The 19,293-nt window shown below is 34.3% G+C and overlaps 2 protein-coding genes across 2 annotated transcripts; one reads left to right on the forward strand and one right to left on the reverse strand.

Annotated features, from left to right (window-relative positions):
* Positions 1 to 434: 434 nt before the first annotated feature.
* LOC141703577 (uncharacterized) lies at positions 435 to 2,658 on the forward strand. Its single transcript, XM_074507052.1, has 5 exons — positions 435 to 1,027; positions 1,148 to 1,341; positions 1,498 to 1,648; positions 1,818 to 2,034; positions 2,230 to 2,658. The coding sequence occupies exons 1-5, from the start codon at positions 435 to 437 to the stop codon at positions 2,656 to 2,658; spliced, it is 1,584 nt and encodes a 527-aa protein (XP_074363153.1).
* A 4,238-nt stretch (positions 2,659 to 6,896) lies between these two features.
* On the reverse strand, positions 6,897 to 14,235 carry LOC141703578 (protein MRG2-like). The gene is made up of 4 exons (XM_074507053.1): positions 14,129 to 14,235; positions 11,754 to 11,834; positions 11,295 to 11,463; positions 6,897 to 6,968 (listed from the first exon to the last, which is right to left on the reverse strand). Exons 1-4 carry the CDS (start codon positions 14,233 to 14,235, stop codon positions 6,897 to 6,899), a joined length of 429 nt encoding a protein of 142 aa, XP_074363154.1.
* Between the last annotated feature and the right edge of the window lie 5,058 nt (positions 14,236 to 19,293).

Below are 19,293 nucleotides of genomic sequence, written 5' to 3' on the forward strand. Positions count from 1 at the left end.
TGGAATATGTGTAATAGTATGGTAACTTGCTGGATTCACAATAATGTTTCTGTCACTATTAAAAAGTTTGTGCTTTTTATTACTTCTACTTCCGAAGTCTGGAAACAATTAGAAAAGCGTTTTTAGTTAACTCATGGTTCCAGGAAATATAAGCTAAGTAAATAGGGGTATGGTATGAAACAAAATGGTCTACTATGGTAGATTATTTTACATCTCTAAGTAGTGTATGGGAAGAATTGGAGTCCATGAACCAATTGCCTGCTGTGAGTATTGTAGGTGAAGATGTCTCTCAAATATAAGCTAACTCATATTTTACATCTACTATGGTAGATTATTTTACATCTACTCAAATAATCTACCATAAGCTAACTCATATTTTACATCTACTCAAATATAAGCTAACTCATACTTTATATCTACTCAAATAATCTACTATGGTAGATTATTTTACATCTCTAAGTAGTGTATCGGAAGAATTGGAGTCTATGAACCAATTGCTTGCTGTGATAACTGTAGGTGAAGATGTCTATCAATTGCTGACTTTTATTCACACTCAAAAAGAAGAGGCAAAATTATTTCAGTTTCTTAATAGATTGGATGATATTTACACTCCTCAACGCAGCCAGATGTTAATGATTACTCCCTTACCAAGTGTTGAAATGGCTTGTGCTGTCATTCAACAAGAGGAGTCACAAAAAGAGGTTTTAAAAGGTGCCTATTCGTATGATACAGATGTGTCTGCTATGCTCAGCAAAACCTCTGTGAGTGCAGAGAGGTCATTGTCATGCTCAGTCTGTGGTAGAAAGGGGCACACTAGGGACAAATGCTGGAACATTGTAGGCTCACCCAGATGGAACTATAAACACAAACCTTCTCCATCCAATTCAAGAGTGTCTGTACCTAATGCACGGTGGAATAGCTCTCGAGTTGGTGCTTCTCCTAAAGGTCCTCCTGCTGCAAATGTGGCCATGGGTTCTACACCATCTGACATAACTCAACAACCAATTGTGTTCTCCCCTCAACAACTGTAACAACTTCTTCAGCTCATCCCATCTCAGTCATTGTCACATGATTATAATGAAGATGCTTTGGAAAGTCCAATCTCGGGAATGATCACATGTAACAATGTTGGTATTAAAACTGGAAGGTGGATTATGGCTACGGGCATAACAGATCATATGACTGCAGACTATGGTCTCTTGCATAATGTTAAGAATGCCAAACCTCATGTAACAGTGAATCTACCAACTAGAGCAACAACCATGGTGACTCATCTTGGAGATGTGAAATTAGCAAGTGGTCTTAAACTCTTGAATGTCCCGTATGTCCCTGTTTTTACTCGTAATTTGTTGTCAATTAACAAACTATCTCAGGACAATGATTGTTATGCTATCTTCTCTCCAACTGAGTGTACTATTGTTGATGCTGAAACTCATATTGTTAAAAGCAAAGGAATTTTCTAAAATGGGTTGTATCATCTGTCTCCATCTAATGCAGTGTCTGAGAACACCAGTCAACTTTCCTTTGTTGCATCGAAAGCTACTCTTGCAGATGAATACACTCTTTGGCATAACAGACTGGGGCATGCCACTGTGTCTAAATTAAAGTTTATAGAATGCATTAAACAATGCATACATGGTGTAGCAAGGTGTGCTTGACATGCCCAATGGCAAAATTTACAAGGTTCCATTCTCCTTGATTGAGTCACATGCTACCAAGCCCTTAGATCTTGTGCACACAAACATTTGGGGACCGTACAAAGTGTGCACAAGATAGAAGTTTACATATTTTCTGACAATACTTGATGATTATTCTAGAGTGACCTGGTTGTATTTACTTCAACACAAATCTGACTACCTCAAGACAATGGAAACTTTTTATCATTTCGTCCAAAGGCAGTTTGCTTCATCTATTAAAGTGATCCGGTCAGACAACGCAAAGGAATTCGACGATACGAAATGCCGCAGATTTTTCCAGATGCAAGGAATTGTGCACCAGACTTTCTGTGCCTACAGGTCGCAACAAAATGCTCGAGTATAGCGAAAGCATAGACACGTGCTTGAGGTTACAAGAGCTATTATGCTTCAATCTGGACTCAAAATCTCTTTCTGGGGAGAAGCTATGCTCACAGCTGCCTACATAATTAACAGGTTACCCTCAACTACTCTCAGTAATAAGATTCCTTATGAATTGCTAAATAATGAATCTGTTGACTATTCTATAATGAAGTGCTTTGGATGCTTAGCATTTGCTATTAACCCTACTTATAGTTCAGATAAATTTGCTTCAAGAGGTGTCCCTTGTGTGCTTAGCATTTGCTATCCACCTACTCAAAAGGGCTATAGACTGTTAGATTTAAGCACTATACAAACATTTGTATCTAGAGATGTGACGTTCAATGAAACTATTTTCTCTTTAAATGTGACTATACCTAAGCCCTATATGTCACCTTTGCCAACTGTGATGCCTACAACTACAGTGCATATGCATATTGATGATGATTTTTTTGTTGAACTTATGAGTGATGCTCAGACATCAAGTGACAACCAACTCTCTGCACATGAAACCTTAAGCCCTATGCCCAGTGTGTCACCTTCTCCTATCGAAGCTACATCTAATGTACCCCACTCACAGCCTTCTACAGTTATACAAATTTAAAAGTCCCCTCGAAGAAGGTCATCTCGACAACATGAAACCCCAGCTCGGATGAAATCTTATATCACATGGCCCTTTCCTAAACCTAGTGCCAATCTGGTAACAGTAACTGAACAATAAATAACCCCGACCTTTGACTGTTTTCTAACCTCTATAACAACACACAAAGACCGTACTTCATTTAAACAGGCTGTTCAAGATGTCAATTGGGTAAATGTCATGAATCTATAGCTTTCAGCACTTGAAGCCAATGATACATGGGAAATCATAACCTTGCCACCTAGTGCAAAGGCTACTGGTTGCAAATGGCTCTATAAAACTTAGTTTACACCATAGGGAACAATTGAACGTTACAAATCTCGGTTGTTGATATTAGGGAACAGACAGATTTATGGAGTGGACTATGAACACACATTCACCCCTTTTACCAAGATGACAACAGTAAGAGTCTTGTTGGCTGTAGCAGCTCTTCAGCAGTGGCACGTTATGCAAATGGATGTTACAAACGCTTTTTTGCACGGAACTCTATATAAAACAGTCTATATGAGATTGCCTCAGGGTTATAGTGGCATTGACAGTCATATTGTACTGCACCAGATGGAGTGTTCTTCTCTAAAACTGAATTTCGTGTGCAAACTGAAGAAGTCACTGTGTAATTGCGTCAAGCTCCACGAAACTGGTCTGAAAAACTATCTAACACTCTCAAAGATCTGCACTTTGTCCAATCTTTCTCCGACTACAGCTTGTTCACTCTCACTACGTCCTCTTCTATCATTCTTGTGTTAGTATACGTAGATGATTTGTTCTTGGTAGGAAACAATCTTGCAGAAATCAATCATCTAAAACAAATGATGTCTGGAACATTCAAGATGAAGGATTTGGGGGATGTGAACTACTTTTTGGGTCTTGAAATTAGCAGATCTACAACTGGATTTTTTTGTCTCTCAGAAGAAATATGCGTTGGATTTGCTTGAAGAATTTGATGTTATCTCTGCCACACCATTGAAACTTCCAATGGATATTCACCTTCGTCTCAACGTTGAAGCAAGAACCTTCCTCAGTGACCCACATCCATATCATTTATGGGAAAACTCATTTATCTGACAATAACCCATCCTGACATCTATTTTTATGTCCATATCCTCACTCAATTTATGCAACACCCAACAACAGCTCATATAGATGCTGCTATCAAGCTTCTTCGATACGTGTCAAAATGTTTTCACTCATCTCCATCCAAGCGATGACTAATTTCTTCATCTTTAATATCACGATTCTTATACCGTCTCCTATGATCAGATGTATTTGATGACATATACAAACATTGTAGTCGAGGAATCAAAGAAAAATGTCTTAAGAATTTTTTTAGAATTTTCTTACCATCTTTCCTCAAAACATCTCGATTATGATCTTGACTACATATGTCATACACAAATTTATCCTTGTCATATCCATAAAATAATATACAATCATACTCACATAAATATAATTGTTATGGATAAAAAACCAAGGTTATTACTTGCTGTATTTAATACTAAGATTCGGGAGCTCAAGGCCTTTAATGGCTGCTCTCGTGTTTCGTGACTCAATCTGCCTTTACGAGATGCCTACGTATCTCTGGGAGGTCACGGGTTCAATTACCAGGTTGTGCAAAATTTTTATTTAACCTTCAATAGTACTTCAACAGTGTGGGGCCCATATATGGGGACCATACTGTCACGTTAGCAATGTAGGGCACACATGCGGGACCCACCAGCCACGTCAGCAGTGTGGTGTCACCAATGTGGGGACCAAAGCTGCCACGTCAGCAGCGTGGGGAGTATGTAGCCCACAGATGGGACCCACCGGGGTCATGTCAGCAACTGGGAACCCCCATGTGGGACCCACGTGTGACTACTCAGCAGAATTTTAATTGTTTTTTAATAAAAAATGAATATTTTAGTTTATACTATGGCTTGGCAACACTTTAACAAACCTATGCTAATATAATATAAACATATTATAATAGGGTAGATTATCATAATGATATGGTAAAATTTTCTACGGCAACATCACTTAATCATGTTGTATAAGGTCGTTTATGGCGTAGTGGTAGTTAAAAGTCTCTGTTTTTGACATCGGTTCTGTACTGATGTGAAAGACTCTATAATACATCATTTCTAACTAAATAACTGATGTATTAAACATACACAGACATTACTTACTATCCGATATCTTAGACACGTACTAAGATATCCGTTAATAATCGATGTAAAAAATAAGAACGATGTCAATAAACAAAATATATAAATGATGTCTATATATATAAACATACATACATACATGCCAAAAACAAAAATAAGCCGAATCAATCATAGATAAATAATCAAAACTTTGATTATCATTATCAAACTAATACAAAGCATTCAAATATAAAACACTGACGAAATAAAAGTCATATATAATGTCAAATAAATAACATTATTATGTTAAAATGAAATTCATGTACTAATCTTTTTCAATGAGAATTTTTATATAAATGCAACAGTTTAACAATCCTCTCTAACATCTGCAACACGCGCTTGCATTACCACAAGATGCATAAATTTTAAAATTTTTAGTTTTTTATATAAAGCTTACCTTCGTTGTTATTGAACTAATTTGGAGATGTCAAATTTTTAAGCATGACATTGACAGTTTTAGAGCACAAAACAATTAATGTGTTTCGCCACTTGAAGCCAAATACCTGGTAGGAAAATACAATTCAAAACTATCCTATTATCATGATCTACCTTTAGGTATGCTTTAGACTACCCTATTTTCATCAGCTACCAATATCCCCCTTATTATTCACATAATCAACATTAATATTTGTGACCAAATTTTTAATTTGACTATTATGAGCCACTACATCACTATCATAATTTAACAAACTACAAAAATGCAAACTTTCAGTACAATTCAAAAACCTAAACATTCCATATTATAGCCTTCCCTTATGTTGTTTTTCAAAACCTTCTATCAAACCTTTTGCATCAATATTGTGGTTTTATCAAGAATTGGTCGGTTAAAAAGCTAAAAATGTCAAATTTATATGGTCGATTTAAGCCTAGTCAGTTATAACATTTGGTCCTGTTGAACCCTTTTAACCTCGGTCAGTTATGTCCCACCTCAATATATAGAAAGTGGGGTCTTTTCTGTACATGTGGCTATACATGTCAATAACCGACCAACCTTAACCGACCAACCTTAACCGACAAACATTTAAGGATACGGTCGGTTTTACTCTTTAATACAGTCATTTATGTATTCTGGTAGTCGGTTTTTACTGCATATTTATGGTAAAATTTGGTCGGTTATGTCTTAGGTCGGTCGCTTTTTTGGGTTTTTTAGACAAAAAAATAATGGTTTTCTGCAGTTCCTGCAGTGCCATTCCAAAACCAAAAATGGATTTCCAAAACCAATAATATAATTTCAAAACCAACAATGCAATTCAAGTACACAAACAACCTACAAAACATTCAACCAATAAAACTAAATATTCACAAACATACATGATAAATATTAAGCGAGAAAAAAGTTAAATTTCATTACAAACCGAGATAATACCAATTTTAAGGATGATATAACCGGACATCCAACAAACTGGTGCATCAAAATTGTCTTAACTTACAACAGAAGTTCCGATTTTTAAATTAATTAAAGTTCATAGAACTTTATAATTAATCCGACAAAGAAACAGAAGAAGATGATCCACCATCATTATTTTGGCAACCATCACCAACATCAGCACAACCACCACTATAATTACCACCGCGACCATCCTCATTGTTCGAAGCCTCATCCTTGGTGGTATAATCATTTTAAACCTCCAAATAAAGTTGTTCCTATATAAATATATAAACCTGTATAAACCAATTTAAAAGCAGGAATAAAATTAAATTTACAATATACCTGTTGAACCTGCGTTTTAGGTTTTTCGACAATATCTTCAATTAATGTTCCGACAATGTGAACAACCTCACTACCAATGAGATTATTCCATTGCAGCCTCTGACTTGGGTTAGAAGAGGGCGGTGCGTGCAAATGTGGGTATTTCCTCATCGAATATCTCATGAGCGAATCGATGTGGATTGGCGCGGATGAGAATGAGTCGGCTTCGCCTCTGGTGGAATCTCTATAGCGTGTAGTTGTGTAGGAATGAGGTCAGTGGCTCGAGCATTTTCACCTTCGAGGAACCCCGTTGCTTCCATCCACTGATCCTATAGGTCATCCCTCATACTTGTTTGAGTAATATCCAAGTGCATCCACTCAAGTATAGAGACATAGCATTCCTGCACAGTTTTCAAGTGAAATTATAACAAAAGAAAATTGTAGTACTTATAATATAAACAAGCAAGCATGTACACTAAAACTATTTGAATAACTACCGCAATGTGCATGGCATGCAGAGTAGTGTAGATGAGATTTTATGGATCAGAGCCGACTCTCTTATGACATTTATCCCACACCTCAAGTCTGGTTGATTTCTTCTTGTTTTGCTTTATAATTTCCTTAATATCAATAAATTAATTATATTAGCATATATAGTTTGGTAATAAAAACTTGAGTGTGTGCGTAGATGTTTAAATAAGATAACTCCCATATGGTATTGAATGACCGGGCATCGGCACTATGCAACCTTTTTAAGAGCTGACGATTAGCGGCTCCGAGGATGACAAATGTGAATGTCCCTTATTGGTTTCCCAATTGTTCAACATATCTTTCCAAAATAAAAGTGACCAATATGATGGCTTTAACAACAACCTGGACACCCCGGTCTCCCTTTCCATTTTCTTGGTTCTTTTTTAAGCTCATTCATAGTCCTTTTAAATTCTTATGGTAAGATCTTCGTACTTTAGGTAAGGTTGAACTTCAGGAGATTTTAGAAGAACGTATTCTTTGAAAACTTTTAATTTATCGGAATTTTGTACGTCAAACAAAACGTCATTACGATGCAAAGTAATCTCCGAATCAGAGGTAAAGAAAAAGAGAACAAATATCAGAATATCCTCTTCCGTATAATGTTCGATAATTGAACCCTCAACTCTTGCTTTATTACTGACTTTTTGTTTAAGTTTCCCGAAAAAAATGCTCAATCAGATATATCCAATACCAATAAGCAGGTCCATCAAGTCTAATTTCTTCCACTAAATGTATAATCAGTGTTCCATCAAATCAAACCAACTTTTAGGAAAATTTGTTTCTAACAAGCACAATGCTTTAAGAACCGATTTTTTCCATTATTTTCAAATCATTTTTTTGTAACCACCTATGACCACAAATATTGATTTTTGTTTTTGAAATTACCGTGATGGCATCCACAATAGGTGTCGGTAGAAGTTCACGAATTGCAAGAGATAATAAGTTTTTTAAAAAAATATAACAATCACGTGATTTAAATTCATAAAATATACACTTCTCATTATTGTAAACAACGAGATATATTTGAAGACTAGCTATCTAGAAGTTTCAAAGAACTTATCCTTGACACAAAAGTTTAAGTTATTTTCTAGTGAAAGAATAAGGTGCGCTAGGCGACTTGTCATTTTCATCGATCCATAAATGAGGCAATGAGAGGCCTTAGACAAATATAATATCTTTACCAATGCTATTCGAATCAGCAATATATCGGTCATAAATATATAAGGCCTTTTCATACACGTCGATGGTGGAAGATTATAAGCAACTACAAGTCAAGGGCCACACACTTTTTATGTTTTTTTTCCGGTAGGGCCAAAAAGGATTGAAACCATCGGTCGCAAGGCCAAACCTTATATTGCGAATCTCTTGAGCAAATGATGGATATCAACGGTCAAAATGATTCCACTCTTCTCCATCTGCAGGATGACTGATTTCTTATCTTTCATATCACGATTCTATAACCTTCTCCTATGATCGGATGTATCTGATGACATATACATACGTTGTAGTCGAGGAAATAAAAGGAAAATGTCTTAAGAATTTTTAGTATTTTCTTACCATCTTTTCTCGAAACATCTCGATTACGATCTTGACCACATATATCACACACAAATTTATCCTTCTCATCTCCATAAAATAACATACAATCGTGCTGACATAAATATAATTTTCAATATTCAACCCTCAAAACCCTTTATAATCTTTTTAATTATAAAATAAGTTTGAGGAAACGTGTGTTTTTTTGGTAACACATCCGTGAAAAGGTTAAGCAAACTATCAAAAGCTATATTACTATACTGTGAGTTATTTTTGAATTTGGAAAATTCATAGTAAAGCTTATTCTTGTATACTTTGTATTACCGGATAAATAGGTTCTCCATTTTCAACAATCACTTTATAACAAATTTTTGGCAATATCATTTCCATCTTCTTCTACATTACTAGTTCCCCGATCCACGGTATCATAAAATTCACGATTCTTCTGGAAAAATCGTTCAACATCGCATTCAAATCTACTAGTTGTTCTACCCTAAGAGGTTCCCGAAATACAATAATGATGATGTGATGTTCGACAACGTTTCCTTCCCACTTTTCGATGATCGACATCCATATGATGTAACCCTCAGTGTCCCTTTAGCGAGCAAATAAAATCTAAATCCTCAATATCTAACCAATACAAATTCTTACAATATTTACAAGGACATTTCATTCTACCATCTTATTCTTTCCATTTTTTCTTGCAATTTAAAAAAAAATCTACACCACTTCTCTATAGGGGAGTTAACGACGTGATTTCCAATCCAACTTCGATCAATGTTTGTCATCTACATACAAACATTTTATAAATATAAACAAGGTAATTTGACAAGTATTTCATGAAAAAATATGCATTTAATGTAAATACACACATATTTAATACATATAACACATTAACAAGTAATACCACCCCACACATACAAACACAATTTAATAAAAATAAAAAAAGAAAAGATTTACATATATGTTTGTATCACTTCTCGTTCTCAATTCTTTCTATTCTTTTCTTTTTTTCAATTTCTACTCATTTGGAGATATGAGAGCTTAAAACCGGCTATCCTTGAGTTATGACTTTCGTACAAACTATGTTGTTCCATGGTAAAAATGTACAAATTTTTCTAAATAAAATCACTTTTTTAATATTTTTCTGGGAAACTCATAATCAACCATGATCGAGGGTCAGTGTGATTCGTGCCATTTCAGCAATATAATCGACACATCTCTGTGCTCGATTTTTAATGTTGCCACGTCATCAAAAACGGTATGATTTTGTCGATTCATACAGTAATAACCGACGATTACGCGGTCAGTCGGTTTTAATTTGCCGAATTTTTCGTGCGGTGCTTTTATGTGGTCGGATTTATCCTCTTTTTTTTTCCAAATATTATTTTGAAAATAATTTTTAAACTAATATACTTTTTAAATAAGTTTAAAATGTAGGTATTTTAGACAATTTTTATACTATTTTTAATTACCTTTTTTTAACAAAAGAACTTCTACCTTGGCCTTAGGATATGATTAATTTTTTTTTTTTGCTAACAATCACGAAATATTATTATCATATTAAGTAAAAGATGGTTAAGGTATATGTTCAATGGTGTATTTTTTTCCTAAGAACAAATATATACTATCAGCCTTAGCTTATATGATTATTTTTTTCCTTAACAACCACTAAATATTATTATCATCTTAAAAAAACACACTAATAAATAACTTCCAATTACATCATGCTATTGGTGCTTAAATAAACTAGTAACACCAAATTGCTGATTAAATAAACTACTAACACATAACAAGCCAATGACAAACAACACATGCTCCTGCCAGCTATAGCTAAAAAACAGCAAGCATCTTAGTTCAATATTTGGTAATTAAAATAAAAGTGTTCAGCATATGGTAACTGCATCTTAGTTCAATATTTGGTAAGTAAAATAAAGCATCTTAGTTCAATATTTCTTATTTCATCTAGGTATATATCCAAATTTTCATGGTTCTTGTGAGTAGCTAGAAAGGAAAAATGTACTCTGATTGGCCTCCAAAAACCTGCACACAATATGGTTAGTGTTGTTTTATTAGTATTGGCTCAGCAAAGCAAATTGAGGAACAAAGCCAACATGCTCTCATTATTTTGGAATAAAAAGAAATTATAGGACCATAGACTGAAGAAAGTTAATATAAAACTGTAGGACGGCAGCCTTTGTTGGTAGAATTAGTAAAAACTGAAATCTTCTGCAATGCAGTTAATCAAAAGAAAGAGACATACTTCAGCAATTCAATTATCTCTTGTTGAAGTTTCAGCAGTGATTCCTCGTCAATGTTAGCAGCACGCAAGAACCTTGGCAACTTAACTGTAATTGAAATAGATGATCAATTAACATTAAAGAATTCCCCATCATAAAAGCCTTGATTTGAGGTACAGGCAAACTTGTCTATGTCTGAAACTCTTGTCATTTATATATAGCCAAAAAGTCTAGTAGCATGATAGGTCTTGAAATGAAATAGTTTCATACTATTTAAACTGATGCTTTCAAAGTCTCTGCAAGCAATTATAGTACCTAGCCACCATATTAAATTAAAAAAAATAGCATGTATAGAAAAGAAATACCATGAAACTTCATTTAAAATAATCTAAATAGCTCTCTAAGAATTGTCTAGCTTACCAAAAAGACGCAAAAATGTTCAGCTCCATATATGGTTGAAGGCTGGATATTCTTTGCACGCACTTCGTCATATTGCTGGAGCTCAGTTTTGTAGAGAAGCTTTGTGGACAACGCTTTGTTGAAGTAATTGCACAAACCTTTTAAGATTTCTGGAATTGTCTCTCTTAACCTTTAACCCCAAAGCAAAGCATGTCAGAAGTTAGATGACTTCTAGATCAACAGAAACACCTAGGCCGTGGAACTATATATTAAAGAAATATTACAAAATAAAACAACAAAAGTTAGTGACATCAAATATTTTTTATTATATCACTGAAAGTAAAAGTCAGTTATTTCTTTTTTGATGTTGACCTACATATAAAGAACAAACTGTTGTAGAATACATTGTAGGATTTAAGCCTAAGCACACATATTCTCAAATAATTCAATACTAACATCAATTATAAATAAGAAACTTACTCCTCATCTTCATTCACCCTGAACTCATTGAACATCTTCAAAATGCCACTCGACGCTGGGAGAACGCGGGAGCCCAACAAGCTGTAAGTCACCAGGCAAGGAATTAAGTATGAAGGATACATAGATCACATACGGTACACTACTATGAAGGTAATATATCAAGGGCAGTTCAAGGGAGCTAATTCATATCACTGAAAAATTTCGAAAAAGTTAAATTAACATTATATAGGATCAAAGAATTCCCAATCGAGTTAGTGCCGAGAAGAGGTTTACAAGAAATGTAGATGATGAGTTTGATTCTAAACTCCCCCTGCTCCACACCTTTGCTTAAAAAAATATATCAACTAACTGAAAATATAAGATAGTTTCATTTAAGATTATAGGATGGACTTAGAGCTAAATATATGATGTGTACCTGGTTAGAAACTTGTACAGTGAAGATTATATAAAACGAGGTGAAGAGTTTAATTTAGTAAAACAGAAATTCGAGTACCTTTGATGAATTTGTTACATATTCTCTATCATTCAAAAGTTGAGTCTTGAGTGCCTGTGGTATTTCAATACTCAACTTATTTTCCTCCATTATTAAAGGATCCTCCTGATAATAACAAAAATTGAAATAGCATTTAACTGACTGAAAAAATAAAATGTAAGAAACAATTAAAATATGAGTCTATCCAAGATCTAAAAGATAATAATTATTATTAATATAAAATAAGGCACAAGATATAATGGATAGCACAAAAATTGAGTGACATTGGTGATCTAACAATAAAAATATCACTAGATATTATCACAGCCTTAACAACATCATGAAAATATGCACTTGTCATTTTTAAATAACAATTGAGAGCATAATTAACTTGAAACCATCAACCTCTTGATAATCAAAGTGTTAGTCTTTTATCATTGTTTGAACCTCGACATGTGCAAAATACTTTACATTCTTGGAGTTCATTTCGGTCTTTCTCAAAAAGTTGGATTATAACTCAAGACCTTCACTTTTATTCTTACTAAGAATATGACAATTATTATTTGCATCCACCTCAAGGTGTATCTTGGAACCACCTCTGTTGCATGTGACCATACATAGGTATTATATTAATTAAAAGAAGGCGAGGTTGAAACAAATACAAAATATTTGTGCCATATAAATATACCATAGCTGATCTACCACGCTTCCCCAACGTGCTTTTGAGAACATTCTTCACTAAAATTTCTTGAGGAGTTGAGCATCTAATATCCATTCATCGTACCTGTGAGTTGAAAGTTTTAACAATGTTCTAGGAGGAGGCTAACATGCTTAAAAAGCAAGCTATTAGAAAAAATATGACATAAAATAGTTTGAACAAACATTGAACTAAAGACTTTCATGAGCATGTAACCCACTCAATAATATCAAATTAGCTATTATAACAATAATAAATAAGATAATAATGGATTTAAATAATATAAGATCTACTATAATTGATCTAATTACAAGAACACAAACGTATTAAGGAAAGAAATTATAGAACAAACAAATTTATTAGAATAAAAAGTATTTTATTCTCAATGTAAGGTGCTTCCTCTTACTACCTTTTATTCCAACCTGCACATATAAAGTGACAATAGGTTATTAAAAAATGATTAATACTAATAATATTCATTGCTCATGAAAAAAATACAAGGTTTTAATAAAGCAATACCACAATAATAATGAACCCAATATGTCCAATGCCTTATTTGTTTCTCGTATTCAACCTTGCGCACCTATAAAGAAAATAGAATTTATACCTTTTTTATTGCAAAAGCAAACCAAAAGAATGTTAAAGATGCAAAGGCAATAAAAGCACAAAAGATGACTGACCAATTGCTCAAATATATGCAGCAAGGTGGTAAATAGCTTACGGAATCACGCTATATTAATGATAAAAGAAAAAATAAATATGCAACAATGACTTTCATGAGGAGCTAAAACTAAATACCTTAGTGCACATTTCATGTATTTGGACATAGTCACTATAGTATAAGGTGCACAGGTAAAAATCAACATCTTTGGGATTTAATCCTCAAATTGTGATGTTTGATATGAGGTTTGCGAAAAAAGCACTTTGACAACTTCAAAGTATGTATAACTTCTTCAAATAATGTGAATCCTCTTGAGGACAATAAGAGAACTTCAAAGTATGTATTAACTTCTTCAAATAATGTGACGATACAATAAGAGAATTGTGAAATAACAATGCATCAATTATTTTCCCTTCCCATATAATTATATCATGAGCAATCAATGTAAATCACACCAAATTCAATCACACACATTAATTAAAACAGATAGGAATCACTCCAATATAAAGAAAAAACTTTACAAGATAAAATTGCAAGTGCGATACCTTGGCCGGATACCACTTGCCACCATAAAGGCCAGGACTTTTTCACCTTCCAGATAAAGACTGTTTGTAAGAGAATCGCCTGAGACTCCACTGTTTGATCGTCCCATTTCTGTATGAATTTGTTTCTTTCAACCTACAATTACAATGGTTGTTATATCCCTTTTGAAACAAACAAATCAAGACCTTATTACATAACTCTTTATAAACATAAACTTGGCTACATAGGTAGAAGTAACCTGTTCTTGACTGACTGATTGGGCTAATAGTTTGTTAATTTTTTTGCACCAGATCTAAATGTCTAAGACTAAGAGAGTGCTTGTTTTTTAAACAGACACTTTTTTCAAAAAATACATTTATTTTTTTGAAAGTTTTATTTAGAACCTATATTATGAAGTTTTTTTCAATCTTATGAACCAGATCTATAAAGTCTAAGACTAAGAAGGAATATTTTATAACGCATAACTTTTTTCAAAAAATACATTTATTATGAAGACAGTTTTATTAAAAACATTCTATTAGGCACACATATTTTAGTGGTATTTCATATTTGGACACAATATTTATCACTTTTATTAAAAGATTTTTTCAGTTACAAAAAAAGTGATAGTTATAATTATTTTTGTAATTTTTACTTTATTAGCGATATTTTTATTAATTTAGTATTTTACTATTTGTGATAAATTTGAGTAGAAATTAAATTCTGATTAAAAAATCTTATTATTAAAATACTCATAGTTAATTAGATTTATTATGTTTTAATTTTTGCAACCGCTAATAAATATTTTGAGAAAAATGGTCCAAGGATGACCTCAAGTAACTCACTGAGGTTATAAACTTTTACCATACAAATTTAATGCCATTTCAGTAAATACTAGTAAGTTATCTTAAAATTACAAACTTACACTTGTATTTATATGAGAAAAGTTATTATCTCATGGGTCATCCTCAGCCTCATGTACATGATTTCCAAAACAAAATTTAGATCTTAATATAACTCTTTATAAAAAAAAATTGGCGTAATGATACTATTATCTTAGTTGGTTAATTTGGTTTCTAACTCCATCTCTACTCGTAGATAGATTGGTTATTAATAGTCTGTTTAGCATGCATAGAACATAGGATGAACCACTTCAATATTCCCACTACAAGAAAGAAAGGCCATAAGTCACCACCACAAATACTACCGTTGTGCATTGTTGGTTTGGCTTCACATTTCCAACCCAATATAACCAACCAATGTGGATGGTCATATTTAAGTACATAATCAACCAAGTACCGACCCTTAGTTGTCTATTTTTCTTTTCTTCTCAAACTGAACCAAACCAACAACAACCATATAATCAGTTAGAAATATTACCAAAATCGACCAAGTTCAATCGGTAATATTTCTTGTAGGTCCCAATCTTATGGCCCAGGAACAGTGTGGTAGTCCGCCTCAGATTCAAAGGGGAAGAAACTCGGTTGAAAAAAGTCATATGGAAATGTCTACTATTATAAATCTCTGCATTTGGTTAGAAAATGATCATTTGGAAATGTTTACGATCATAAATGACCCAAATCGACTGGAAAAGAAGTGGTATTTGTTTTTCTAAACTTGGGAGTTATTTGTTTTTCTATTTATGTTTTAGTCATGTAGCTATGGCATATCTATGTGGATTGTGGCATTGAGAGTTTTTAGGAGTAGTCTTGAATAAATCTTTTTGTAACTAATATTGATGGTCTCCTGTGGCCAATTATCTAGGTCCACAGTAGCCACATTTTGTTTTATTTCTTACTCTTTCTTGCTGAACATTTTAATTGTAATAAGCTTTAAGTCATATGTCTTTATCTATATTTAGTGGAGGCTAAGCTAGTACAACAATATTGTCCTGTAGTGGTGGTATAATGCTGGAAGGATATAATGTTGTTCAATTGAGTTTTTCAGATCTAATTGAGACTCCTTTTATGCTGTGCATTTCTTGTGCTCTCATTTCTTCATTTTGCTATTTGTGTTTATAAAAGGATTATGGTATCAGAGCAGCAGGTGAAGATTGGTGTGTGAAGAGTGATTTGCATCGAGCTATTTTCTTTGTGATTTTTTCTGTATATTTGTGGTTCTTTGTTTTGTTTGTGTTCCTGTATTGTTAGTTGTTTAAAAACATCTGTGTTTGTGTGGTGTGTCTGCAATGGCGAGTGGGAGTAAGTTTTCATTTTCAGATATGCAAAACCTACTGTTTCTGCATCCCTCTGATAACCAGTTGTCGATTAGAGTCACAAAACTTCGAGGATCTGATGAATATCGATCTTGGAAGCGGTCTTTGGAGATTAACTATCATCCAAACGAAAGCTGGGTTTTGTACACGGAACGGAGATTCGAAGTGCTACAGATCAGACAGAGGCTAGTTCAATGGGATATGTGTAATAGTATGGTAACTTGCTGGATTCACAATAATGTTTCTGTCACTATTAAAAAGTCTGTGCTTTTTATTACTTCTGCTTCCGAAGTCTGGAAACAATTAGAAAAGCGTTTTTAGTTAACTCATGGTTCCAGGAAATATAAGCTAAGTAAATAGGGGTATGGTATGAAACAAAATGGTCTACTATGGTAGATTATTTTACATCTCTAAGTAGTGTATGGGAAGAATTGGAGTCCATGAACCAATTGCCTGCTGTGAGTATTGTAGGTGAAGATGTCTCTCAAATATAAGCTAACTCATATTTTACATCTACTATGGTAGATTATTTTACATCTACTCAAATAATCTACCATAAGCTAACTCATATTTTACATCTACTCAAATATAAGCTAACTCATACTTTATATCTACTCAAATAATCTACTATGGTAGATTATTTTACATCTCTAAGTAGTGTATCGGAAGAATTGGAGTCTATGAACCAATTGCTTGCTGTGATAACTGTAGGTGAAGATGTCTCTCAATTGCTGACTTTTATTCACACTCAAAAAGAAGAGGCAAAATTATTTCAGTTTCTTAATAGATTGGATGATATTTACACTCCTCAACGCAGCCAGATGTTAATGATTACTCCTTTACCAAGTGTTGAAATGGCTTGTGCTGTCATTCAACAAGAGGAGTCACAAAAAGAGGTTTTAAAAGGTGCCTATTCGTATGATACAGATGTGTCTGCTATGCTCAGCAAAACCTCTGTGAGTGCAGAGAGGTCATTGTCATGCTCAGTCTGTGGTAGAAAGGGGCACACTAGGGACAAATGCTGGAACATTGTAGGCTCACCCAGATGGAACTATAAACACAAACCTTCTCCATCCAATTCAAGAGTGTCTGTACCTAATGCACGGTGGAATAGCTCTCGAGTTGGTGCTTCTCCTAAAGGTCCTCCTGCTGCAAATGTGGCCATGGGTTCTACACCATCTGACATAACTCAACAACCAATTGTGTTCTCCCCTCAACAACTGCAACAACTTCTTCAGCTCATCCCATCTCAGTCATTGTCACATGATTATAATGAAGATGCTTTAGAAAGTCCAATCTCGGGAATGATCACATGTAACAATGTTGGTATTGAAACTGGAAGGTGATTATGGCTACGGGCATAACAGATCATATGACTGCAGACTATGGTCTCTTGCATAATGTTAAGAATGCCAAACCTCATGTAACAGTGAATCTACCAACTAGAGCAACAACCATGGTGACTCATCTTGGAGATGTGAAATTAGCAAGTGGTCTTAAACTCTTGAATGTCCCGTATGTCCCTGTTTTTACTCGTAATTTGTTGTCAATTAACAAACTATCTCAGGACAATGATTGTTATGCTATCTTCTCTCCAACTGAGTGTACTATTGTTGATGCTGAAACTCATATTGTTAAAAGCAAAGGAATTTTCTAAAATGGGTTGTATCATCTGTCTCCATCTAATGCAGTGTCTGAGAACACCAGTCAACTTTCCTTTGTTGCATCGAAAGCTACTCTTGCAGATGAATACACTCTTTGGCATAACAGATTGGGGCATGCCACTGTGTCTAAATTAAAGTTTATAGAATGCATTAAACAATGCATACATGGTGTAGCAAGGTGTGCTTGACATGCCCAATGGCAAAATTTACAAGGTTCCATTCTCCTTGATTGAGTCACATGCTACCAAGCCCTTAGATCTTGTGCACACAAACATTTGGGGACCGTACAAAGTATGCACAAGATAGAAGTTTACATATTTTCTGACAATACTTGATGATTATTCTAGAGTGACCTGGTTGTATTTACTTCAACACAAATCTGACTACCTCAAGACAATGGAAACTTTTTATCATTTCGTCCAAAGGCAGTTTGCTTCATCTATTAAAGTGATCCGGTCAGACAACGCAAAGGAATTCGACGATACGAAATGCCGCAGATTTTTCCAGATGCAAGGAATTGTGCACCAGACTTTCTGTGCCTACAGGTCGCAACAAAATGCTCGAGTATAGCGAAAGCATAGACACGTGCTTGAGGTTACAAGAGCTATTATGCTTCAATCTGGACTCAAAATCTCTTTCTGGGGAGAGGCTATGCTCACAGCAGCCTACATAATTAACAGGTTACCCTCAACTACTCTCAGTAATAAGATTCCTTATGAATTGCTAAATAATGAATCTGTTGACTATTCTATAATGAAGTGCTTTGGATGCTTAGCATTTGCTATTAACCCTACTTATAGTTCAGATAAATTTGCTTCAAGAGGTGTCCCTTGTGTGCTTAGCATTTGCTATCCACCTACTCAAAAGGGCTATAGACTGTTAGATTTAAGCACTATACAAACATTTGTATCTAGAGATGTGACGTTCAATGAAACTATTTTTCTTTAAATGTGACTATACCTAAGCCCTATATGTCACCTTTGCCAACTGTGATGCCTACAGCTACAGTGCATATGCATATTGATGATGATTTTTTTGTTGAACTTATGAGTGATGCTCAGACATCAAGTGACAACCAACTCTCTGCACATGAAACCTTAAGCCCTATGCCCAGTGTGTCACCTTCTCCTATCGAAGCTACATCTAATGTACCCCACTCACAGCCTTCTACAGTTATACAAATTTAAAAGTCCCCTCGAAGAAGGTCATCTCGACAACATGAAACCCCAGCTCGGATGAAATCTTATATCACATGGCCCTTTCCTAAACCTAGTGCCAATCTGGTAACAGTAACTGAACAATAAATAAC

The sequence above is a fragment of the Apium graveolens genome, unplaced genomic scaffold (genome assembly GCF_009905375.1).
Source record: "Apium graveolens cultivar Ventura unplaced genomic scaffold, ASM990537v1 ctg6783, whole genome shotgun sequence".
NCBI classification, from domain to species: domain Eukaryota; kingdom Viridiplantae; phylum Streptophyta; class Magnoliopsida; order Apiales; family Apiaceae; genus Apium; species Apium graveolens.